The sequence below is a fragment of the Eubalaena glacialis genome, chromosome 13 (assembly GCF_028564815.1).
Source record: "Eubalaena glacialis isolate mEubGla1 chromosome 13, mEubGla1.1.hap2.+ XY, whole genome shotgun sequence".
Taxonomy (NCBI): Eukaryota; Metazoa; Chordata; class Mammalia; order Artiodactyla; family Balaenidae; genus Eubalaena; species Eubalaena glacialis.
In genome coordinates this window covers 15,516,159-15,543,451 of record NC_083728.1, presented here as the reverse complement: position 1 = coordinate 15,543,451, position 27,293 = coordinate 15,516,159, and the positions used below count along the sequence as shown (strand labels likewise).

Sequence of the window (27,293 nt, the reverse complement as noted above, 5' to 3'; positions counted from 1 at the left end):
TAAAATATATATAATATATATACCATTATTGAAAGAACCAAAAATAGGCAAGTTTCCCAAACAGATTTCCACGTTAGTTTTTTGAGGTAATATGACTCAAATAGCAAAATAAACAAAAATCATAGACCTATTTTTTCTTTTAGCTATAGATATGAAAATTCTAAATAAACTATTTGCTAAAAGAACGAACAGTGTATTGATTCAACTATACCTTCAACATGATTAAGGTTATCTCAGGAATATGAGGATGGTTCAACATATGAAAATTTATATAAGTTATTATACCAACAAATTAGAAGAAAAAAATCATTACATGACTAGATGCTTAAAAGATATTTGACAAGATTCGGCAGTAATTTTCAACAGCAGCTATAAATGGATAAAGAGGAAACAACCCAAGGGCGATAAAACCTACTTACCCCAAACCCAACAACAAATGTCATTTTATACAGCAGGAGACATTGACTTAAAATAAAGAACTGGACAGGGACAGATGCCATTGCCTTTATTTTCAACATTATTTCAGAGGTTCTACATAATATAAAAAGACAAAATTTTTTTTTTAAGTAAGTCATGAGGTTGGAAAAGAGTCAAATTTATCATCATTTTCAGATGATATGATTATATATAAAATCAAAGTAACCCCATTAAACATTTTTATACTTAATAAGACAATTTGGCAAAGTAGTTGGATGCAAGACAAAATTGATAGCTTTTTACTATACTACTCATAATTAATTACTTTAATGATAACATTTTAAACTTACTAACTATTCATTTTAGGGATTCCAGGCACTTCAGTCCACAGAGTGAACAGCACTTCGTTGTCAATGGGCAATCATCATCCTGCAGGCACCTGGGTTTCTCGATCCTGGAACATGTTGGCGGCTTGCTTGGGCAGAAACCTGCTTTGACTTTATGGGGTAAAACAAGACACTTGACCTTGAAATACTTGACCACAGTTTGAGACAAATTGGGGGAATCTTGGGAACCCTAAACAAGGTTTTCTTCTGATTAAGCCTCTTATCCTTCCCCTTAGAGTAACAATAGAGGGGAGTAGGCAGAGTATCAACTTTCTATTTGATAAATAATTTTTTAATAATTATTTGAGGAACATCAAAAAGTCTTGCCATCTCTGATTTATAAAATCTGATAGGATCCCTGACTACCCTATAAAATTGATAGATTTGGGTTATCTAATCCCCGAGTACCAGAAGCAAGAGTATTAAAGAGCACTAAGAACTTCCTTGTTTTATAAACTGTAGAAATTGAGGACCATAGAGGGGGAAGTGAGTTGCCTAAGGTCACACAGAAAACCAGTAGGAAAGTTGAAGTGAGTTGAAAAGCCTTTGACTCCTTCCACCATACCATGCTGTTCCTCAAAACACTGACAATTCCTGGGACAAGACCATAGTATCTTAGCACTGCATGGGGGAATGAACAGCATCCCTAGAGGCTAGAGAGTTCACTTCTACCCCAACAGCATTTTGCTACCCATCTTTTACCCAGCACACCTTACATGAAGCTCCATGCAGACATAAGGACTTATTAGGATTATACCTAATCATTATGAATTTTTTGCATGAATAAGTGGATATTGTCACCTTGTAGGCCGTTGAAGAATGAGACTTGGAATAAATAAGTTTTCACTGAGAAAAATGAAGAGGATACCATGCATGACTGGCTTGGAAGAATAGCACAACAGTCTCCCAAAGTCAAGAGGGCAACATGAGAGCACTGGTTGGGCTTTAAATGGGGAAAGTTTCCCAAGAGACCTCTGGGTAACCTAAGGGGCATCCCCCATTCCATGGGACAGCATGGCATTCTTAACATATGCCCAGTAGACTTTGCGAGGTATAACCCTAGTCCTCACCTGTCCAGGCCATGGCACAATCAAAGCCACACATGGATTCACAACATTTTTCATTTGGGGGGCAATCGAAGTCACTCTTACATGAAGTTGAACACTCCATACGGTTCTTGAGAGGGAAGAGTGGGCACTGCCCATCCTTGACTGAAACGAGAACGATGTGAGCTCCTTCAAACCCCACCCCCTCCCATCACCCTTCAAATAGGTTTTCCTTCTCTTCAAAACTAGTACCTCTTTCTGTGACGTGGGTCATTCCACCCTATCCACAGCCATCTCTAGTAGGCTGTGGAGGAATGAAATGCCTCACCGTATCATGAGATGCAATAGAAAGAGAGTTAAGCTTGGTGTTTGAAGCCCCAAAGTAAAGTCCCCATCCTGCCACTTAACGAGTGATTTCAGTTTCCTTCTCTATAAGATAAGATTAATTATGTGAAATCCACACAAATCAATGTAAGTTATTTTAGGGCATGTGCTTTACTTTGAATGAGTGACATGACCTGACACATTTTGAAAGAATCATTGTGGCCACTGTGTTCATAACAGACTGTAAGAAGGGAAGGACAGAAGCAAGGAGATCTGTTAGGAGGCCGTTGCAGTAATCCAGGTAAGAAGATAGCACCTCAGGTTAGGGTGACAGCTGTGGAGGTGGTAAGAACTGATCAGATTCTGGATCTCTTTGCCAGGTAGATCTAAAATGACTTCTTAATAAAGGATGTTGATTGAGCAAGAGAGGCATAATTCAGAAGTCTTTTCTAACCAAGATGGGGAGAACAATGGATAGAGCAGGTTTTTTCTAACCAAGATGGGGAGAAGAGTGGATAGAGGTGGGAGAGCAAAGACAAGGGGTTCAGTTTTAGACAAGCTAAGTGTGAGGTATTCGTGAGATCCAGATGGAGGTGTAGAGTAGGCAACTGGAGTGTGGGAGTCAGATTTGGGCTGGAGATACAACTTTGTGGGTCACTAGGACATATATGGTATTTAAATCAGTTCTTCAGGATTCTGTACCTGTCTCCTTTTATCCTCATCTGATTGCAAATTCTATGACAGCAGCAAGTGTTTCTTTTCTCTTTTTCCTTCTTCTTCTCCTCTTCCTTCCCCACCTCCTCCTCCTCCCTTCACCCTCATCCTCACCCTCTCCTTCCCCTCCTCTTCCTTATTCTTGCTTCAAACCTAAATTTCCTGCAAACCAGCCCAGGCCCTTTTCTCTGGCCTCTTTTTCCTTCTGGCTCCTGAGAGAAGGCCAAGGTCTTGTCCACAGCGTCATGATTCTTTACCACCTTCCACAAAGGGAAGCTTGTAGTCCTCATTGCAGACCACAGGATTTCCTTGGCCATTCAGGCTCACTGGGCCCATGGAATTAAAATTCCAGCTCTACTCCTGACCCACTGTGAATCTTTGGGCAACTAACTTTACCTCTCTCCCTTTACACTTTTCAGCCTGCCTCACAGAATCTGAGGTCAAAATTTTAATGCTGCCTTGTAAATCACACAGTGCTGCATTTTGAAGATCAATGGTCACCATCTCAGTTGTTACCATTTAGTAAGCCCCCACTAGTGTACAGCCACCATGTCAAATCTTTGTGTCCTTGGCCATATATAATCCTCTCAACAACTCAGTGAGGTATTTGCTATTATTACAATATTACAGGGAAGGGAACTGAAACTCAAAGAGGTGAAGAAATTTGCAGTAAGGGGGAAAAGTAGGATTTCTGTCCAGGTCATTTGGCTCCTAAGCTCTGTAGCACACTGTCACCCAACATTAGTGGTGATGATGGCCATTGTATATACTAAGGAATTAATCCACAGCCTTTACCTTTACCCCACTCTACTCCATGTTCTACCCCTATTCCATGGGATTCCAGAGCTGGCCCGTCTATGCTTCATTCTTGGGTAAGTCTTCAGGTAATACTCAGCAGGCCTATGCAATGAGGAAATACCTGTTTCCAAAGGGTAGACCTGACTCTCAGGTCCCATTGGCCAAAGTTTATCAACAGTTGATGTGCACTATCTCTTTTTGGCACAACTCCATTAGGTAAATGCTATTATTATCCCCATTTTATGGCAAGAAAACTGAAACTCATAAATGTAGGCAACTGATCTAAGACTACCCAGCCAGTGAATGACACAGCAGAGACTTGAATGAAGGCAGTTTAACCTCAAAACCTGAGTCTACAACTGGGCTGGTATACTATTTCTAGTTAGACAAGGCCCGCAGATTGCCAAGGGTATGAGCCTTACCAGTTGATGAGCAAGCCGTCATGCAGTCTTCCCTGTTGGAAAAGTTGTTGGCATTCCCAAGGCAGCCTCCATAATTAAAGGCTTTGCATACACGCCTTTTAGTGTGAAAATACCAGTGCTTGACTGTATTCTTACATTTTCCTCGGTCCAAGGGTAGCATGCAGGGTTCTAAGGGCAGGAAGCAGAGAGGGAAGAACATAAATGGTAGCCAAAAAGGAAGGCGTCAGGTCCTCAGCTTCTGTATAGTTCACGGTGTTATCATCCAAGTCATAGAAAGAGCCATGGTCAGTAAAAGTTCTTAGCTCCATATGATTACTGTATGTTGCATAACATCTCTGAGCATCATTTCTACCTTGCAAAGGACATAACAAAGAGCATATAAGAATGACTTGGAGCTGATCTTTCTTCTCCACCGCTCTGAGCTTTGAAAGAGCAAGACTTGTTCAAGAACCATATCCAAAGTGCCTAACAAAGTGCCTGGCACATGGAAAGAACGAGATACTGAGAAAGAAAAAAAGCAGTCCCTCATGTCTGGAAATTGATCTGATGCTCACAGCTAAGCCATGTTGTTCTCCTGTTGGACATAAACAATCTCACAGGACATCTACATCACACAAAGTCACTTTGAGATGATATAGTGGGACCAAAATAGATCACTGTAAAACCCACAAAATACCAAACACCTATGAGTAATTTGTGCTTCTCTACCAATTACAGCTTTATCCTCATTCTAGCCTGCCCGCTCTATAGATGAGATTCACTCGGATTCTCAATCACAGAATTGTCCCCACTTTCTGACAGCACCCAATCTAGGGCAAACCCCCACTTCCTTAGATCCTCCCCCAAATCACCCAATCAAAACCTCAATCTTGGGGCTTCCCTGGTGGCGCAGTGGTTGGGAGTCCGCCTGCCAATGCGGGGGACACGGGTTCGTGTCCCGGTCCGGGAAGATCCCACATGCCACGGAGCGTCTAGGCCCGTGGGCCACAACTACTGAGCCTGCGTGTCTGGAGCCTGTGCTCCACAACGGGAGAGGCCGCGACGGTGAGAGGCCCGCGCACCGCGATGAAGAGTGGCCCCCGCTGGCCGCAACTGGAGAAAGCCCTCGCACAGAAACGAAGACCCAACACAGCCAAAAATAACTTAATTAATTAATTAATTTAAAAAAAAAAAAAAAGAAGAAAAACCTCAATCCTGTAGTAGATTCCTCCTAACAGCTTCTTCCTGAGACACCTCACATTGTCTTTGGTAAACATTCTCCCTCATGGCAACAAGTAATAAAATCAACTTGTTCAACTACAGGTCTGTTCCTGGTGGTCTTTGGCCAAAGGGCATTGATAATAGTTATTCGTTGAATGAATGAATCTATATAAAATGCACAGTTCCCTATTATTAGATACTTTGAGTTACCACAAAACCTCCTTGAAGACCAAAGAGTCAGAAAACACCCCCAGCCTCTGAGCTGACTGAGGTTTATACTTGCCACAGTGCCAGTTATACTCGCTTGACACATAGTGACCATGCAGCAAGTATTAATCACTGTGAATGATTGAACGCTGGACCAAAGAAGACTAACATCAATACTATCAGTTGATGTCCACCATGCCTAGACTCATTGTTTGTGTTTGAGGGTTAGGAGTCCCATTAGAGAAAGAGAAAAGCTTGAACCCTGGCCTCTTTGTCCTACCATTCAAGTGAATCGTTCCACCAATTCTGGACAGAGCAGGAAGTAGGACACCTCACAAGGCACCCCTGCTCTCAGCCTGGATGCCACTACCTTCATATGGATCCATGCACTTCTTCCCACAGGCAAAAGAGCAGCACTTCAGGTGTTCATTGCAGTTGAAATCTGTTTTGCACAAGTCTGGGGCTTTAGTACTACAGGTGAGCCTTTCTTGGGGGCACACTCCTGGCTTCTCTGTAAGAAAGAAATGTCCAAATTCACATCTTTTGAGGGTTTCAGCTCTTCTCCTCCCATGAAAAAAGTGAATAGTGAAATTCTTTCAGCCCTGTCCTCTACCTTCAATTCTCAGTTCTCACTCTGCTTGTATTTAGGGACTAGGTCTGCCTCACCACTCTTAGCACATTTAGGTAGATCTGAATCAGGAATATGTGCCCAGGTAGAACCAAAGGGGAAGCATCTTGGTCACCATAAGTTTGTTTTTGAAATCTATCAGTGTGTTTCCGTTTTGTAAATAAGTTCATTAATATCTTTTTAAAAATTAGATTCCACATACGAGTGATATCATATGATACTTGTCTTTGTCTGACTTACTTCACTTAGTATGATAATCTCTAGGTCCATCCATGTTGCTGCAAATGGCATTATTTCATTCTTTTTATGGCTGAGTAATATTCCGTTGTATATATGCACCACATCTTCTTTATCCATTCAGATTCCAGGGCAGGGGGTTATATAGGGACCAAGACCCTTGCCTTAAATTCAGGAGTTCCTTTCTCCTCTTAAAACTAATTCTTTTAATGCCTAATTCCTCTGCCTCCTGTATCTTAGTTGATAAGGGAAATTAAATAGTGAGGAGTGGTGGAAATAGGAGTCAGGAGGCCTGATTTTTGTTCTTGACTCCTTGTGAACTCAAGACCAAGCTGAGTTCTACCGTATGACTTTGCAGTTATCGCTCAAGGGGAAGAAATGGTGGAGTGGAAAGAGCACTATAAATAAGACAGCTCTGGCTTCGGAGCCTGACTCCACCACAACAGCTAAATAATCTTGGGGAAAATCTCTTCCTTTGTCTGAGTTATAAATTTCCCATCTGTGAAATGAGAATTATAATCTCTACCTTAACAGGCCATTTCTAAGAATTAAAATGGTGGAGTAGGAAGACCCTGAGCTCGCCTCCTCCCACTGGCATACCAAAATTACAACTCTTTACACAGCAACTATGGATGAGAAAGACCAGAAGACTAGCAGAAAAGATCTTCTACAACTAAAGATATAAAGAAGGAACCACAATAAGATGGGTAGGAGGGGTGGAGATATATACTCAAGACATACACCCCCGGGTGGGCAACCCACAAACAGGAGGATAATTACAATTGCAGAGATTACCACCAAGGAGTGTGGGGTTTGGGCTCCATATTGGGCTCCCCAGCACAGAAGTCCTGTACCAGGAAGAAAGCCCCAGAATATTTGGCTTTGAAGGCCAGTGGGGCTAACTTTCAGGAGAGCCAGAGGGCTGTGAGACATAGAGATTCCACTGTTAAAGGGCTCATACAAAATCTCACATGCTCTGGGACTCAGGGCAGAAGCAGCAGTCTGAAAGGAGCCTAGGTCAGAACCACCTGCTGATCTTGGAAAGCCTCCCAGAGAGGCAGGAGGCAACTGGAGCTCACCCTGGGGACATAGACACTGGGGACAGCCATTTTTAGGAGCTTGTTCTACCACGAGGACACTGGTCCTGGAGAGCACTATTTTGGAATCCTCCCTCTAGTTTATTAGCACAAGGACCCAGCTCTGCCCACCAGCCCGTTGGCACCGGCACTGGGACCCCATAGGCCAAGTGGCTAGCCAGGCAAGGATACAGCTTCATCCACCAGCGGGCCAGATGCCTTAAGACCCCCAGAACCCTCAGCCAACTCAGGACCAGGTTCTGTCCACCAGACGGCCCTGGGCCCAGCCCCCCTACAGTAATGAATTAGCACTAGCCCTGGGACCCCAAGCAACCTGCAGCCAGAGACCCAGGGATGAAGTTCCACCCACTAGTAGGCAGGCACCAGCTCCAAAACCACCTGGGTCCCTTCCCCACCCACCAGCAAGCCAAAACAACTCCAAGAACCCCAGGGCTCTGCAGCCAGAGACCCTGGGGACCAGCTCCACCCACCAGTGAGCAAGCACTAACCCCAGGAACCCCCGGCCTCAGCCATGATGTATGTAAGTCATATCATTATGCTTATCCAGTGTTGTATGTCAATTATATCTCAACAAAACTAGAAGGAAAATAAAAGAAGTAAGATGATACCCATAATGCACTTGTCACAGTGCCCAGTACCTGGTAAGAGCTTGGCAGATATGGGTTTGCTGTCTTCCTTTTTAGGGCTGGACATGGCTTCCCGATTTCAGTGTTGGTAGCAAGCAGAATTCTAAAGTTGTACCCCCAAGATTCCCATTCTCTGGTTATGGAATAATTTAGATACTGCTGTGAAGGGATTTTGTGATAAAGTTAAAGCCCTAAGTCTGTTGACCTTAAAACACAGAGATTATCTGAGAGGTCCTGATCCAGTCTGTTGAGTCCTTTAAAAAGAAGATTTTTTTCTGATTGGTAGAGAAGAAGAGGTCAGAGAGATTCAAAGTATAAGAGGAATCCAACCTGCTATTCATAGCTTTGAAGATGGAGGAGGCTAATTGCCCAGGAATGAGGGTGGCCTCTAAAAGTTGACAGCCAGTAAGGAAACCTCAGTCCTACAGCTGCCAGGAGTGATTCTGCTAACAACCAGTGAGCTGGGAGGAGAACCCTGAGTCCCATATGAGAATGGCAGCTTTGATGGACACCTTAATTTCAGCCTGGTGAGAACCTGAGCAGAGAACCTCAACACATCTTGCCAGACTTCTGACCTACAGGTAATTTGTTACGCAGCAACAGACAGCTGATACAATGCTTAATGTGGCTCCATGTCTCTAAACTTAGCATCTTTCTGGTGGAATCTGACCAGAGAGACATAATTCTTTTAGATACTACTGAACCTTGGAATTACAGAAGTTTAGACTTAAAAAGACCATATTTATCATTGGTATCAACTTCCTAATTGCATAGGTTAACAACAACAAAAAAAGAGGTCAAATAGGATAATATAGTGAATTGGGGGCAGGTCTGGGACTTCCAATCCATGGCTCAATCCAGAAGCTCCACTTCTTTGGTGAGGACTGGCCACTAAGAATTTTAGTGCTTTCCAACTATATTTTACTACCCTTAATGCACACTCCAAAGGTGGCCTGAAGCTAAGAAGAGTAGATGGTGTTAGCACTCTCCTGTCATTCCTCAACTTATACTTTCCGGGACATCACATCCATTCCCATGATCCCAACTGTGATTCCCATAGCTCCCTCCAGACCTATCCTCTCTTCCAAGCTAAAGACACTTATGTCCAACCGCCTGGTGAAAACACCATTTGGGCATCTAATAAACACCTCTGTTCCAACATGTTTAAAATGGAACTAATCCCATATGTGGAATCTAAAATATGGCACAAATGAACCTATCTACAAAACAGAAACAGACTCATAGACACAGAGAACAGACTTGTGGTTGCCAAGGGGATGAAGGGGAGGGAGAGGGATGGACTGGGAGTTTGGGGTTAGTAGATGCAAACTATTACATTTAGAATGGATAAACAACAAGTCCTACTGTATAGCACAGGGAACTATATTCAATATCCTGTGATAAACCATAATGGGAAAGAATATTAAAAAAGAATGTATATCTGTGTATAACTGAGTCACTTTGCTGTACAGCAGAGACTGACACAACATTGTAAATCGACTATACTTCAATTAAAAAAATAATAATAAAATAAAACGGAGCTAGCATCTCCCCATGCCCAAGAAGCACCTTCTCTCTGTTCCCATCTTGATATTTGGCATCCACAGTTCTAATCTGTTATCAGAACCCTGAGATTCAATTCCCCTCACTCGCCATCACCCCAGCATCCTATCAGTCATGGACTTGGGTCAATTCTACCTCCTAAATCTCTCTCCAAATCCCATCTCCTCTCCCTCTTTGCTACCACTTCTTCAGAGCAGCTCCTGACCTCCTCCCATCTCTCCCCTCAACTACTGTACCAGCCTCCTCACTGGTCCTCTGTCCTCAGTCTCCTGCCTAGTGACTGATGAATTTTCAAAAATTAAACCTGGACAAGACACATATCAGGAAAATTTCAGGGAATAATTTGGTGGGGTGGGGAGCAAGTCAGGGAAGACTTGAAGGGCTCAGAGTGGGTGAGTAGGGCTAGTTCTCTGAAACCACAGTAGAAGTGGCCTCATCTGACACGAGTCCTTGCTTCATGTCTAATCCTCAGTCCCCAAGAACACCTCCTAAAGAACAGCTGAAGCTTTTATGAACCCACGTTTGACTCTGCGGCCTGGTGATGCAGATGTCTGCTCCAAAGAGAGGGAGAGAAGCAGCAGGAGAGCGACATTCCTCCAGGAGAAGGTGGAGCTCCGGAGAGGAAGGTGCCTGTGGAGGGGGGTGAGAAGAGGGCAGGGATTAGGCACAAGCCAGAGAGAGACACAAGCATCTGCAGAGGAAACTTAGGGATGATCCACCAATTTCCTCAGTTCATAGATCAGAAAACCAAGATGCATCATGTTAGGTCACGTGGCAAGTAGGGCAGGATCTTCAGTCCCAGGACCCTCCCAGTAACCCCACACTCTGCCGGGGTGCTGTACGCTATCTACCCAGACGCTGGCCCATCATCTTGCTCCTGGGTAAGAGGCCACACATGAAGGATCACAGGGATTTTTCTGGAAGAGTTGCAGGGCTGATTTGCCCACAATCACTCCTGGGGCAACCCCAGGCACTAAGTGAGAATTTTTCTTTGCTCCACTGAACAAAAAACTGATGGTATGGGATTTTCAGGAGGGCCTGGGCATATCCCATTAGGTTTTAGTGCCCCAAGTGCCAAAAAGATCCCAGATGACCTTGGGTTAACAAAGGGCTGCCTCTTATTCCTTCTGGTGTTATCCAAGTCTAGGAGCTTATGATACTTTCAGACAACCACATAAACAGACATCTTCCCCCACTCACTCAAGCCTCCATTTTCTATATGCCTCTTCCTGGCCTTTACGTATATTTTTTTAGTAATGTGAAGAACTGATAATGTCTTACTGCATTACCTCTCTTGGAGTAAATGCATTTCAAAAAAAGCAAGAGAGGGAGGAAGGAAGAAAGGGAGGAAGACATAAAGGAAGGGGGGTGAGAAGAGAGAAAGAGAGAGGGTCTTTATGCCACAGTATGCATCTGTATTATTGGGAGAACTTCAGACACTGAGAAAGAGGTAATGTTTTCCAGATCTCCTGAACCCACACTATGTGGCTGCCTAAAAGTAAAGACCTGTGGTAATTTATCACCTCCTTTTTTTTCAGAATTCTAACCCTGTATCCTCCCCAAATTTTACAATACTGCCTGGACTGTTCAGTAATGGGAATTATGGCCCCAAACACAGGGATCTTGATTTTGGTCACTAGTAGCTATAGCTATGTCTTAGATCTTCAGTTTCCTCATCTAGAAAATGGGAATAATACAATCTACCTAGAAGCTTTGTCTCACTGTGAGTGTTAGATGAGATGGCATGAAGATTATTTATGAAGTGGTATGGAATGGTCAAAAATTTCATGTTTGGAGTTGGACCTGAGTTCACTTCCAGGATCTCTCACTTACCAGCTATGTGGTGGTCCCATTTGCTCAGTCACCTAACCTCACTGAGCCTCAGTTTTTCTTAAAGGAAATAATAATAACACCCACTTCATAGACCTGAAAATTAATTGAACGATTGTGTAAAGCATGATGACTGGCATATAATTAGTGCTTAATATATTTTAGTCAGTAAACAAATAACACAGTGAATGCAAAAAATGGTACCTATTACCTTTTTAGCTTTTGAGTCTGCTAGTCAAAGACTGTATATCAAAAAAAAAAAAAGCTAAAAAAAAAAAAAAAGACTGTATATCATTACTTCAGTTCCCCCAAAGGATTAGGCAAAAAGCCCTATGATGCCTTAAATTCTTATGATCAAGTCACCCTTTTGGTTTGAAATTTTACCACTTAACCTAGTAACACCTATTAACCACTCTTGAAAGTCAGTTGATCAGATTAGCCTGTAGTCAGTTGGTAGGAAGCAGAGCTCCTGGGATGGGGTAAAGGGAGGGATGTAGATTAATAAGATTGCCAAATATAATACAAGATGTCCAGTTACAATTTTTAGTATATATATCCCATGCAGTGTAAGGACTGTGGTTATACTAAAAATTATTCATTGTTTATCTAACATTCAAATTTAATTGGTCATTATGTATTTGTATTTGTTAAATCTGGCAACTTTAAAACAGAATAAATCCATTTCCATTGGAGGGAGATTTGCTTGGGCAAGAGAATTAGAATTCAGAAGTGTGATGGTTGCCACAGGGATGTGTATTGGAACATTTATCCCAACTGAAAAATGAATGCAGTCTTTTTATGGGAGAAAGTCATCTGATTTGGCTGACTGAGGACTGATTTTCCAATTAGATGATTTGGTTAACATTTTTCCATAAATATAGTGAGTTAAATCTGTAACATCAAAGATTTTTTAAAATATATTTAGAGAATGCAATAAGATCAATGCATTTTATGAAATATATGTTATCAAAGTCTACCAAGTTAATAGTATTCAAATTTTCCAACATTTACAGAATGTATAAGATTACATAAGGTGTCTAAGTAAAAGAGTAATGGGTGTAAGCAATAACATTCTTGATCATTTGGTAAATGCTGGTAAAGCCTTTCTGGTAAACTTTCCAGAAATTAAGAAAATCACTTGTGGTTTGTGATCAGTATTCTAATTATCAGGAAACAAATTATTTTCAAGTGTAAGGTTTCAAATTCTATGCCTTAATAAAAATTGAAAGAGGGGTTAATCAAACTGTTTCTTAATATTTAATTAGATCATTAAATAATTTTTGATTATGCAGTATTATGTGATTTTTGGCTACTTGCTAGAGGTTCAAAGCACCAAGTGACATACCTATAACAAAACTCCTTTTGTTTCCGTGTACTCACGTTTCATTAAGGGATGCATTACCTAAGGAATTTTGTTTATCAATAAATTTTTTTATTTATCTGTAGTTTCAATGTATTTATTTATATATTCATTATTATTATGTTATTTAAATAACAAATGGAATGAAAAATCAATCCAGAAGAAAACATTTTATTCCTAAGGTCTTATGGTCACAGTAAATGAAAAAATTAAATTTTAATTTACACTCATGTTCTTATTGCATAGCAGTATGAAAAGGTCATGAATAAAAGGCTTTTGAGCATAAGATTATATTTCATCAGGTTAAAAGCCTGTGGGGTAAGAGGAATGGAAATAGGAGTTCAAGGAGAAGAAAAAGTGTTTTAAATTTTCCAACTGTTCAAGTGCTTTTCACATATTTTTTAAATGAATGATGGCGGGTATCAAATTAGTATGGTATTTTGGTTCATTTGTTAAAGTTATGTAGCAGATTTTTTTAAACATTAATATTTACAGCATGTTTGCGTAATGCATTTGAGATTCATTCATGTTGTGGTGTGTTGTTTGTACCATTTTATTGCTGAGTCGTAGTCCTTTATATGGATGTCCCACAGGTTGTTTATCCATTCACTGGTTAATGGACATTTGGGTTTTTTCCAGTGTGAGTGATTATGAATAAACCCCCTACAAACATTTGCATACAGGTTTTTGCATGCACATCAGCTATCGTTTCTCTTGGGTAAATAGCAGTGAGTGGGATTTCTGGGTTATATGACAAGTATATGTTTATAAGAAACTGCCAAGCTGTTTTCCAAAGTGTATGTACCATTTTGCATTTCCACTAGTAGTGGATGAGAGTTCCACTTGTTCCACATACTTGCTAGCACTTAGTATTGTAAAATTTTTTTTTTATTGAAGTATAGTTGATTTACAATGTCACATTAGTTTCAGGTGTACAGCACAGTGATTCAGTTATGCATATATATATATATGTTATATATATATCGGTTAAGACAAAATATTGAGTATACTTCCCTGTGCTATATAGTAGGTCCTTGTTGGTTATCTATTTTATATATAGTAGTGTATATATGTTAATGTAAATGTTTTTATTTTAATCATTCTAAAGATGCATAGTGGTAAGACTGCAAGACATTTTAAGAGATTAAAGTAATTCGCTTAAATTTCTGGGACACTAAGAATCTAAGTCACCCAGAATGATGGCAGGGAGATTTCTGCTATTTCCCAACTTTCCTTAGGACAGTTTCAAACCCAGTGCAATCCTTGGTTCCCGAGACTGGTTGGTCAGGAGTTTCCCCAGAGCCCCATCATTGAACCTACCTCTTTGCCCAGCTTCCCTTCGTGGCAGAGATTGCTCTTGGCAGTAAACTGAGGAGCATTTTGCAATCAAAAGGTCTACAGATGTCCAGGAGCTGGGGGAACATGTGAATTTCCAGGTTACAATCTTTGGAACTACAGGTAAAAGCCCCACTAAGACTCCACTACGTCCCACTATGCTATTGCTTCCCTACTGGGAGCAAACCCAGCCCTGTTTCCATGGCTGAGAGCTCCTTGTTCACATATTCCTCATCCCAATGGCATGGTGTGTCTCCTGCATGGCTACTCAACCAGGAACGTTCCTTGCCTTGGTCCCTGAGCAGAAGACCGTCCCTGACCGTCCCTGGTCCCTGAGCAGAAGACCGTGAAGAGGACAATTAGCTCTGTGGGTCTCTTTAATACACCTTGCCCTAAGTTCAGGCAGAGTAAATAGATGTCTCTTCCAAAGACTTAACCTTCTAAATAACTCCTACTCAGTGATCTACGTTCTGATACTGAGGAAGGGCAGTCTCTAAGGGTGGAGTGCAGAGCACTGTATATCTCCATAGTGTGGTTTGAATATCTTAAATCTTTCTAATTCTTTTGTCTCTTTAACCTATCAATAATTGAAAAAGGTGTGTTGAGGGCTCTCAATACAGCCATAGATTTCTCAATTTATGCCTGCAATTTCATCAATGTTTGTTTAATATATCCTGATTCTATTGATTTAGGTAAATACAAATGCATTCCTGGTGAACTGAATCTTTTATCATTATATGATGACCTCCTCTCTATCCCTAAAATAAATATTCATCTTAGAGTTTTCTATTGCCTGATATTAATCGAACTATACCATTTTTTTTTTGTTTGCAATTACCTAGACTTTTTTCTATCTTTTTGCTTTCAACCTTTCCAGGCACTTATGTGTCTTTTTTTTAATTAAGGTATAGTTGATTTACAATATTATATTAGTTTCACGTGTACAACATAGTGATTCAAATTTTTATAGATTATGCTCCATTTATAGTTATTGGCTATATTCCCTGTGCTGTGCAATATATTCCTGTAGCTTATTTATTTTATGCATAGTAGTTTGTATCTCTTAGTCCCCTACCCCTATCTTGCCCCTCCCCCCTTCCCTCTCCCCATTAGTTACCACTAGTTTGTTGTTTATATCTGTGAATCCTTTTTTTTGGCTGCACCACACAGCTTACGGAATCTTAGTTCCCTGACCAGGGATTGGGCCCGGGACCATGACAGTGAAAGTGCCAAGTCCTAACCACTGGATCGCCAGGGAATTCCCCAAGTTAAGTCTTTTTCTTTTTTGTTATATTCACTAGTTTGATTTTTTTTTTAGATTCCACATATAAGTGATATCATACAGTATTTGTCTTTCTCTGTCTGACTTATTTCACTGAGTATAATATTCTCTAGGTCCATCCATGTTGCTGCAAATGGCAGAATTTCGTTCATTTTTTATGGTTGAGTAATATTCCATTGTATATATATACCACATCTTCTTTATCCATTCATCTGTTAATGGACATATGGGTTGTTTCCATATCTTTGCAATTGTAAATAATACTACAATGAACTTTGAAGTGCATGTATCTCTTCAAATTAGTGTTTTCATTTTTTCCAGATATATACCCAGGAGTGGAATTGCTGGATCATATGGTAATTCTATTTTTAGTTTTTTTGAGAAACCTCCATACCATTTTCCACAGTGGCTGCACCAATTTACATTCCCACCAACAGTGCACAGGTTTCCCTTTTCTCCACATCCTCACCAACATTTGTGATTTGTAGACTTTTTGATGATAGTCATTCTGACAGGTGTGAGCTGATACCTCATTGTTGTTTTGATCTGCACTTCTCTAACAATTACCGATGCTGAGCATCTTTTTGTGTGCCTGTTGGTCATCTGAATGTCTTCTCTGGAAAAATGTCTATTCAGGCCTTCTACCTAATTTTTGATTGGGTTGTTTGTTTGTTTGTTTGGTACTGAGTTGTACGAGCTGTTTGTCTATTTTTGATATTAACCTCTTGTTGGCCATATCATTTGCAAATATTTTCTCCCAGTCCATAGGTTGTCTTTTTGTTTTGTCTCTAGTTTCCTTTGCTCTGCAAAAGCTTTTATGTTTAATTAGGTCCCATTTGTTTATTTTTGTTTCTGTTTCTTTTGCCATAGGACACAGATCCAAAAAAACATTGTTATGAGTTATGTCAAAGAGTGTGCTGCCAATGTTCTCTTCTAGGAGTTTTATGGTTTCAGGTCTTGCATTTAGGTCTTTAATCTATTTTGAGTTTAGTTTTGTGTGTGGTGTGAGCAAATGTTGTCATTGTTTTATGTGTGCTCTGCTGTTTCTCTTGACTTTTTCCCCCATTTTTCTTGTTTTCTTAAACTGTGTGCAATTTTGTGTGTGTGTGTGAGATCTTATATTTAATGGAACCTTAACTTTAACGGTTTATAATTGTGTGATCGAGAAGATCATTTTGGATTGGAAATTTGGATGACTTCTTAGCTTCATGAACTTAGCTGTCCAAATCTCTCCTCAGGTTTCCAAAGTTCTCAGCCAACATTTCTTTAAATAAGTTTTCTAGCCCTTTCTCCCTCTCTTTTCCTTCTGGGATTCCAACAATGCATAGATGTTTTCTTTTAATTGTGTCCCATAAATCCTATAAATGGTCTTCATTCTTTTTCATTCTTTTGTCTTTTTGTTCCTCGGATTGGATAATTTCAGTTGATCTGTGTTCTAGCTGCGTTCTAGCTGACTTCCACTTGGCCATCTCTGCTTTTGAAGCTCTCGGTTCATTTCTCCAATTCTGTCATTGTATTCTTCAGCTCCAAAATTTCTGTTTGGTCCTTTTTTTTTTTTCTTTTCTATCTCTTAGTTGAACTTCTCCTTTTATTCTTTTTTTTTTTAAATGAAGCTTATTTATTTATTTATTTATTTATTTATTTATTTTTGGCTGTGTTGGGTCTTCGTTTCTGTGGGAGGGCTTTCTCTAGTTGTGGCGAGCGGGGGCCACTCTTCATCGCGGTGCGCGGGCCTCTCACTGTTGCGACCTCTCTTGTTGCGGAGCACAAGCTCCAGACGCGCAGGCTCAGTAGTTGTGGCTCACAGGTCTAGTTGCTCCGCGGCATGTGGGATCTTCCCAGACCAGGGCTCGAACCCGTGTCCCCTGCATTGGCAGGCAGATTCTCAACCACTGCTCCACCAGGGAAGCCTCTCCTTTTATTCTTATATTGCTTTCCTGATTTTGTTAAATTTTTTATCCATGTTCTCTTGTAGCTCTCCAAGCATCTTTAGAACAAAATTTTTAAGTCTCTGTTGGGCAATTCCTGGATTTCCATTTCTTTGGGGCCATTTACAGGAGTTACACTCTCTTCCTTTGGTGGAGTCACAGTTTCCTGATTCTTCATGTTCTCTGTAACCTTACTTAGGTATCTGAGCATTTGAAGAAGCAGTCAGTAATTCCAGACTTTATTGACTGACTTCAGTAAAGAAAGACTTTCACCCACAAGTAGGGTCATGATTGAGGGTGCTGTGACCCTAGGTCTAGTGGTGCAGGGTGCCACATTCAAGGGCATGTAATGGCACCAGGTCCAGAGCGGGCATGATATTTCTTTGGTTCAAGCTGATAGGGTTCACAACATCAGCAGCTGTGTGGTCCTTGGCAAGCACAGCAGGGGTCTGCAGTGGCTGCAAAGGCTATTGGAGTCCTCAGCAGCACCTCCAGGTCCAGCAGATAGGGACCAGGGCAAGCAGTGGTGATGGTCAGAGCCAGTGATGTGCATACACTTGGCTTCAGGGGCCAGGTGCAGGTGCTTGTATAGAGGCAGTGGCTGGTGGCAGACACACACATAGTGGTGGGAGCCAGAGCGTGCAGCAAGGTCTGGGATCAACTATGGGCTCACTGGCAGCTACAGGGATCCTGGCTGTTGGCATGCACTACCACAGCTGCTGGGTATTACCATGGGCACATGGCAGTGGAAGCCTGTAATAACGGTCGGGCTGGGGGGTGTGCAGTTGCACAGCTGGAGGGGCCATCTGCAGATGGGTGCAGTGGTGCAGGTCAGTGACTGAAGATAGAGCTTGATCTAGGACCACTAGCAGCTGCAGGGACCCTGGCTGTCAGTGTGTTCCCCCGTGGCTTCACTGTGTCCCCTGGGTTGTGCACACTGCAGTGGAGGCCCTTGATGGGCATCAGACCAGCGGCATGCAAGTGCACAGCTGGAGGGGCCAGCCCGGAGCATGCGCACTGCAGTGAGGGTCAGCCACGGGGGTCGAGGTTGGCATCTTGCAGTTGTGAAGCTACTGAGGCCTGGGCTGGATACCAGTGCAGTTTCTGGCCTCCACTGGGGACAAAGGGGATAAGGAGTGGGGAGGGACTCAAGTGGCTGGTGTCAGTGTATGCAATACCTGTGTGGCAAAAGCTAGTGAAACCTGCAGGGGTCTGTGGCAGATATGCTAGCCTTTGGTTTCTTTGTGGGTGAAGTCTGCTAGGTTTGTCTGCAGAGCAGGTCACCATTCACCAAGATCACTCCTACTGTGTGGCTGCTACTGGCGGCCCCTGCTTTCTTCTTTGTTTCTAGCTGTCTCTACGTGTCTCAGCTTTGCCAGTCTGGGCGGGGTGAAACCAAAGCTGGACTTTTACGAGGTGCCCAGAAGGCTAGGGAAGTTGCTCACTCACCCTGCCCTTCCTTTTCTGGGGAGGGGAACTCTTTCTAGCTGGGAGATTTCCTCTCAGTACTGGGTACTGAGCAATACCACCTTGGGGGATGGGATGATATAGGCCGTCCTCCTTTCTCCTTTTTTTAAAATTTTTTTAATTTTTTTTTTGAAGTATAGTTGATTTATAATGTTGTGTTAGTTTCTAGTGTACAGCAAAGTGATTCAGTTATATTTATATTTATATGTAAGATATCCCTTATATGTGGAATCTAAAATATGCTACAAAATGAACTTATTTACAAAACAGAAACAGACTCACAGACATAGAAAACAAACTTATGGTTCCCTTCTCTTCTCAGGCGGTCCTTCTCAGGTTTTCTGCATTGCTCTGTTTTCTTAAGTGGACTCCAGATCTCTCCCAGAGCTGTTTTTGTTCACGGAAAGCTGTCTAATTATTGTTCTTTGTGGGGGAACAGAGGCTGGGGTCCTATGTCACCATTTTATTGACATCATTCTGTATCCATATGTTTTGATATGTCATATTTTCATTCTTCAGTTCAAAATATTTTCTACTTCCTATCATGATTTCATTTTGACCCATGGTTCCTTAGAATTGCCTTGCTTAATTTTTAATCATACAGATAATCTTCCAGTTATTTCATTTTATTTATTTCTAGCTTATTTCCACAGTGGTCAGTTTGAATTTCCACTGTAGTCAGTTTGATTTCAATTTATTGACATTCGTTGAGACATTTTTAATGTTCAAGTGCTCTGGGAAAGAAAGTATATTCCATGGCAATGCTGAATTCTTTTTGATATGTTGATTAGTCACTTTTTTATTTATGTTGTTCAAATCTTCTATATCCTTGCTGATTTTGGGGGGTAAGGGAGCAGGCGGGTCTTCCTATTTTATCAGTTACGGAGAGAAGTATGTTAAAATTGTCAGCTGGTCAATCATTCTTCTGGCCATGGCAGGCCAGTTTACTAGGGACCAATCCTTCCAGCAAAGACAAAATGAGATCCCCTGGGGGACTCCCAGTCCAAACCTTTGAATGCCAATCACCACCTACTTCCAGAGTGGGTTAACTCCAGGCTTTGAAGCTAGACAACCAAGTACAAAGGTTCAGTGTGTTCCTAGCACACCTGGGGGTGAATGAGAGTATTCTATCTGCCAAGTGATTCCAGAGATTTTTCTCAACCGCTTCTTCTTCTAATTGTTCAGCAGGGAACAGTTCATTGCTTTTGTCCTAAGGCAATCATCCCCTGCTGGCCCAGGAGAACACTAGGGACCTGTCCTCCGTCACGCATCTCACTTAATGTTCTTTCTGCACAGTACCCCTCCCCAACCTTATTGCCCACCAGACCCCTTCCTTGAAGCACATCTTGGGCCCCTGACATAGATGTATTTCAGGAGACTCAAGTACGGAGGTGTTTGGAGAATGGGGTCTATATATTCATTCATCATCAACTTGCTGAGTGAATTTGAATAGGTTCAGTCACCTGTTCGTGCCTGTTTGTTCTCCTTTGCTAATTTTGGCAAACAATACTTATTCTCTGCAGGTTTTATGGGTATAACAACACAGACCAAAAAGGAAAAGTTGGCAAATTAGAAATGCTAGGGTCCTAGAGCTCAATACCAAACTCATGATCCAGCCTTTTCTGCACATTCATCAGTTGCTGTTGGAGGCGGAGGGAGGATAGGGTAGCAAAGCTTTCACGTCTTCAAGTTCCCTTTCCTCTCCCCCCAAGTCTATGTTTAATCTGGTCGAGAAGGAAAAATAACTATCAGAGGACACAGGGAGGGGGAAGGGCAAGCTGGGACGAAGTGAAAGCATGGCATGGACATATACACACTACCAAATGTAAAATAGCTAGCTAGTGGGAAGCAGCCGCACAGCACAGGGAAACCAGCTTGGTGCTTTGCGACCACCTAGAGGGATGGGATAGGGAGGGTGGGAGGGAGACGCAAGAGGGAGGGGATATGGAGATATATGTATACGTATAGCTGATTCACTTTGTGATACAGCAGAAACTAACACACCATCGTAAAGCAATTATACTCCAATGAAGATGTTAAAAAGAAAAAAGAAAAATAACTATCGTTTGAGGTATTCCAGTTCCTCCCTATCCTTCAGGGTAGGAACAAGCATCTCTTCTTCCAGGAAACCTGATGCCACAACACATACCAACTCCTCTGTCTTCTATACTTTCATGCACTGACTGCCTGTCCATTGGCTCCTTCTTGTAATGTCCCATCCTGGTTTCTACCTGTTTGGGTCATAAGACTTAATGCCTTCTTGGGGTTATATGCCAACAGATAGAGTTAGTGACACCCCCATTTATGTAGAGTGGCCCTTGCCACCGTCTTGGGCACATAGTAGGCTATAACCCTCTGAAGGTTGCTTATTCTTTCTAGGAGTATTTACGTTTGAAAATATCCCTGTAGATCCCAAATGATTGAATAAATAGTGGTGACACATTAGATATTGTCCGGGAAGAGAACTAAGGAGGCCAGTGGCATTTCCTTTCCATTCTAGACCATTGGTCCTATCACCTTTAGGTAAGATTACAATTCCATGGATTAGTTAAATCACAGGTCTGAGATAATGGGAGAAAGGCTGTCCCAAGTTATGGGGATCTCAGAGGAACAGTGTTTTCTGTAGCCTTAAGAACATCCAGGGATGTCAGTCAATGGACAAAGAAGAGTAGAATCCAGAATTCTTGGCTAAGGACATCAAGCCCCTAAAGGGTGAGAAGGCAGGGAGATCCAAACTGGGAGGCAGGAGTTGGGGGCTTGGGTAAAGTGGGGCAGGGGTGGTCAGTGAACAAAACGGGGACTATGGAAGAAGAAACAGAGGTCTGGTTTACTGTCACAGCTTTTTTGTCAAGGAATTAAAGCCGATAACATAATAGCTTAGGGAAGAGGGTTGGCAGAGACATTGCCCTGGACCCACTCCCCTACCCAGAGCTTAGGCAAGAGGATGACCCTACTGGAGGTCATGGCACATTCTTCCAAAGCCTCCCAGGTATGCTCCGACTCTCACTGGTGCTTTGTGGGCTCAACAGTGGACAGGATGTTGCTGATTTTGTGATCCGGACTGCTGCTCACTGGAAGAGAGAAGGGGTAGGTACTCAGCAGTCACACAATCCAGAGAAACATGTTTCTTTTAAACGTAACAGATCCTCCCAAACCCTAGGGGCAGAGATGTGTTCTATGGTGTAGGGAAGGCTCACACAAGGCTTCTCCTGGGATATTTTAAGTCAACCATGAGCAAGGAGACATAAATGTCGGACCTCCTGAAGCTTGGATAAATCAGGTAGACCCACAGGTGGACAGTGGGGACTCAGATGGATGAAGAGGCAGGGGTGCCCAGGTTGGATTGCACATCGGAACTGGGGATGCTGAGTCTCCTGCTGTCCATCTCCCCACCATTTGGGAGTCCACAGTCTTTGAGAACCAAATGGCAAGGAAAAGGTGCTTCTTAGATCCTACCGTTTTCCTTGAGAAGCATGCAGACATCTCCACAGAAGGCACTGCAGCAGTGATGACCAGTCTGACACTGTGCGAAACTTGCAGTTGGTGGCACACTGCTCATTAGCGGGAATCTTGTGGCAGGGCTTCAGTTTCAGCTTTGGTTCAACTTAGAAGGAGTACATGAGCACTGACTCCCAGAAAAAGAGTTTCTCTCACTCTTATCAGCCCCTCCAAGAACCCAGGACCCACTCCATTGATTTCTCTTCTTCCTCTCCCTGCCCAAGGATCTAGGTGGGCTTTTTGGTGCCTGGTGTCAAGATCCTGCTCCCACCCCTGCCCCCAACAAACCCAGCCACCGTGAAGTCACTCCTATGGAATTTAAACTCACAGAGCCTAGGGACTTCCCTGGTGGCGCAGTGGTTAAGACTCTGCGCTCCCAATGCAGGGGGCCTGGGTTCGATCCCTGGTCAGGGAACTAGATCCCACATGCATGTCACAACTAAGAGTTTGCATGCCACAACTAAGGAGCTCACGTGCCACAACTAAGAAGCCTGCCTGCTGCACTTAATACACGGTACAACCAAATAAATAAGTAAATATCTTTAAAAATAAATAAATAAAATAAACTCACAGAGCCTGGGTCCTGAAACCCAAGTCTCAGAACAAAGAGTCCCAAGAGATCTTCTAGTGCCCCACTCTCATTTCACAGAGTGAGAGGAACAGAGACCCAGAGCAGGGAAGGAACCTGCCTTGGAGCTCCACTGTCCCACCTCTGGCGGAAATGGCCCACAAACCTAGACCTAGTTCTTTCCCAGAAACACTTTTTTTTTTTTTTTTTTTTTTGGCCGTCTTGCACAGCTATGCGGGATCTGACCAGGGATGGAACCTGCACCCCCTACAGTGGAAGCACAGAGTCCTAACCACTGGACTGCCAGGGAAGTCCCCCTTCCCTAGAAACCTTTATCACTAGTTACCTACTATTCTCCCCTCAATTTTACTATTTCAATTTTTTTACACTAGCGGTTCCAAATCTCTCTTCATCGAGCATGTGTTTTATTTCTCCTCTCCATACCCAATGTTCTGAAATATTCAGGTCCGTAAACAGGGCATATTTCAAGAAATAATTAATAGTCCTTTTCCAGTGTGCCACTCATCCTTGGAACTCCTGAGAATATAAACTCCTGGTAGCTCAAGCTAAGCTCTGGACTTTATGGAGGTTTTCACTGCTAAGTGTCCTCCCGACAAAAACACCATCTACACACATTAAAAAAATAAAAATGCGTTATTTGTAGCAATAGGAGACCCTCAAGCTTGAGAACTAAACAGTTTCCCTCAGGTATTTTGGCTTTAAAAAAGAGCCAATGCTTTTATCCACACCAGCCACTGGTTCTTCTCTGCAATTGGACTGAGAAAGGTCCTTTTGTTCCCTACTCACTCTTCATTTTGAAGGCCAGCCAGAATACCTACTGTAAGATGGAAATTCAAGGGAAGAATCCACTCTTTCTTTCCAGCTTCCTGAAACTGGCAGTATTGCCACGTAGGAGAGCGTCAGCAACTGGAGACCCAACCACTTCATAATGTTGATCTTGGACATCTGAAGGTGAGTCTGGCAGGAGACCCAGAATTTTGGCCAGGTTCTGCAGGGAGTAAAGAAGGGTTCCAGAGTGGGGAGTTGGGAGATCATGTGACTGGGGTCTCACTGCCCCATCTGTTTCTACCTCTTCTCCTTTTTTGTCCACCACTCCCGGGCTAGGCATTGACGTCTCATGAAGTACTTTCCTTCTCTTATACTTTATGCTCCCCTCATTGCAGAAATGAATTCTTTGTAACTTTATCAGTTTTCATTTTAGCAATTTGAAAAACACAGAAAAGTACGAAGAAAAGTAATGAAGTGTTATCAGTTATCCATTAACTAGATATAGATAGATACTAGGGTCATTTATCTTTCATAAAAGAGAGCTGTAAACTTCCAAATTTTAAAAATTGTAATCCAATGATAAACCATAATGGAAAAGAATATTTAAAAAAAGAATGTATATATATGTATAACTGAATCGCTTTGCCGTATAGCAGTAATTAATACAACATTGTTAAACAACTATACTTCAATTTTTAAAAATTTAGTTCATTAATTCCAAAAAAAACTTGTACCTATTTATTATATAAATATTTTACTGACAAAAACCACGTTCTAGTTCCATGGTAAGAGGGCTTGATGGAAAAAAAAGGAATTGCAGAAATAATGATTGAAATAACTGAAATAATGATTAATAGTTCAAAAATGTGACACCAAATGCCATTTTTATTATTAAGGCCTTGGAGTCTTTCTTTCTCAAATTTTAAGGCATAGTCTATTCCATTTCCCTCTAGTTTTACTATGCTTTGAGTTTTCTTACTCTGATTTAACTTTTTAATCTGCCTGTATTTTATATTTAGTTGAGGGGAATATCTGAGATCTTGCTCAGTCCTTGTGGGTCATGAGGTGACCTTGAAAATGGAAGCCTCACGTCAAGGACAGTGGACCAGAAAGAGCCTGGATATGCTATGGCTTTGTGGTGCTATCAAACTTGTTCTGGATACCTAAATCCTGGATCTCGTGCATGAAAAGCAATTAACCTCTCTTATTTAAGCCACCATTTTCTTTGTTGTCGCTGTTACATGTAGTTGAAACTAATCCAAACTGATATACCAGCCGAACTATACATTAAGATAAGGGTAGAATGAAGGCATGAAACGTCAAATTTTTTAAATTTACTTTATTTAGTTAGTTCTCAAGTACCCTCTCTCAGGAAGCCCCTATAGGGTGTATATTACCAAAATGAGGTTGTTAAGAAAGAGAGAGAGGTGGGGTTTGGAAACAGGATCTTTAATCCAGGAGAAAGTAAAATACTATTATAATGGTGAAGGGAAATCCCCAGTGGCACTGCATAGTGGGAAGCCTGGAGCCCCACTCCTGAAGGATGTTTACCTGAGCCCCTGAGCCATTGTCCCTTTTCATTATTCTGAGCTCTAAGGCACTAACCAGTGTTCTACTAGGACTTAGTCTCTTGCCTGGCCTTGGGCTTTGCTATATCACATTCCTGAGCCTTTCTTCAGGCTGTAAATTGATAGGCATGACTCAGCTATCAACTTAGACTGACTCATCCATCTAAGTGAAAATATCTTGTCCTCTGGACCAGGAAGAGGCACAAGCCTGGATATATAGTAGGTACCCCTCATCCAGGAGAAGTTGTATTTTTTAAATGATCTTCAAGATACTGATGACAAATGGTAGAAATTCAGATATAATTCGGGGAAACAATATGGGCAGGAAAGCCTGCCTTGTATTACCTGAAATCTCAGGATATGAGTAATATTACCCAGGTAAAACTGACAGGCAGACAAAACTGACCCGGCAGAAATAAGAGGATACTAGGTTTGGCAGAAGGAGGAATCATTCTGGAAGCTCTGAGTACCCGCCTTGAGGTCAGGAACTCTTTCCATAATGACAGTAGATGCCAGCTTCTTACCAGCAAGTGCTTGTTCCATGGGACAGAGTAATGTGGAGGCCAGGGTCCTGGGTCTTACTTAAGGAGTCTGGCTTTGCATAAATAGGCAGGTCAGAGACTGCCGTGTGTTCACCAAATCCCCTTCCCTGTTCTTACTGGACATAAAACTAGACTATATTTCTTAGTCTTCTTTGCAAATAGGTGGGACCATATGACTACATTATGGCAAATACAATGTGGAGAGAAATAGTAAACCCCACTTCTATGCCTGGCCCTTCTGTATGAGCCTCTGTGCTACCTTTCTTCTCCCAGCTGCTGGCTGGATGCAGAAGAGGTCCTAGGAGACAGTGGAGCTATAGATGGGAGGAGCCAGGGTCCTTGAATCATGACATGGGTGGCTGTTCACAGATCACTCTCAGGGAAATGTATTGTGAATAAGGATAAACTTTTACCGTGTTAACCCCATGAGATTTTTATAAATCTCTGTATTTTTGCTACAGCCATGAGCATACCTGACTAATACATTGTTCTAACTGGAAGGCAGAGTTGGGTGCCTGTGCCCGTGATGGGATGGGAAAAACTTTGGAGGCTGTTAGGGATTATAATGAAAGAAATGAAGTTACAGGGATGAAGTACCAAAAAATACAGAGCCCTCAGGTTGGTGGATCAGTTTATTTGGCAAAGACTTGAGCCTTCTCAGGATAGAGAGGTCAAGGAGAGAACAAAGAGGTCCTCAGCTGGAGCGAGTGGGTATCCCAACAGAGAACAAGGCAGCCCTCTTCTTGACCACATAGTCAACCTCCAGCCCACACTAGTCGGGGGTCAGCTAGAATCTAGGGTTTTAGCATGAATTTAAAGGGTTCTCTGGAAGAGAAAAGTTAAGTGGTTAAAAGTCAGGGAACCCAGGGGGACATCCACTCCCAAACTTAATAGCACCCTTAGCCACAGTTAATGGGAACAGGAATTCTTCCTGTAAGATCAGGAGTTACCCACTTTTTTTTTTTTTTTGCCACACAATGCAGCTTGTGGAATCTTTGTTCCCTGACCAGGGATTGAACCCAGGCCCTCAGCAGTGAGAGCACGGAGTCCTAACCACTAGACCACCAGGGAATTCCCAGGAGTTACCCACTTTTAGTCAATTTCTCTCAAGAGATTTGCCAATTGAGCAGACAGGTAGAGACCGGGCCTTCTTGGGCTTGGCTGAGATAAGGGGCCAATGGAGAGGCCAGATTAAGGAGGCAATAATTGGGACCTTGGACAAGGGAGGGATGAACAAACTGATGGGTGACGTTTGGGGGGAATTGAATGAGAGTGAAAAGAAATGTGGAGGCTCCCATGCTGGTATCTTGGTTTAATTTACAGTGAGTGGCAGCTTAGGTGTGGAGGCAGGAGGGTGTTGCCTTATGCTGCCTATTTCTGTGACCAGGATTTAGGTGACTATGTCTTCTGTTCCAGGCCATAGCTTCTGAATGAGGGTGAGGAGCAGTGAGGACGCATCCC

General features: G+C 42.2%; 1 protein-coding gene across 1 annotated transcript; it reads right to left on the bottom strand.

Moving 5' to 3' along the window:
- Positions 1 to 774: 774 nt before the first annotated feature.
- On the bottom strand, positions 775 to 22,426 carry WFDC8 (WAP four-disulfide core domain 8). The gene is made up of 7 exons (XM_061209803.1): positions 22,324 to 22,426; positions 21,875 to 21,938; positions 10,186 to 10,295; positions 5,885 to 6,025; positions 4,108 to 4,275; positions 1,874 to 2,014; positions 775 to 914 (listed from the first exon to the last, which is right to left on the bottom strand). The coding sequence occupies exons 1-7, from the start codon at positions 22,424 to 22,426 to the stop codon at positions 775 to 777; spliced, it is 867 nt and encodes a 288-aa protein (XP_061065786.1).
- Positions 22,427 to 27,293: the final 4,867 nt, after the last annotated feature.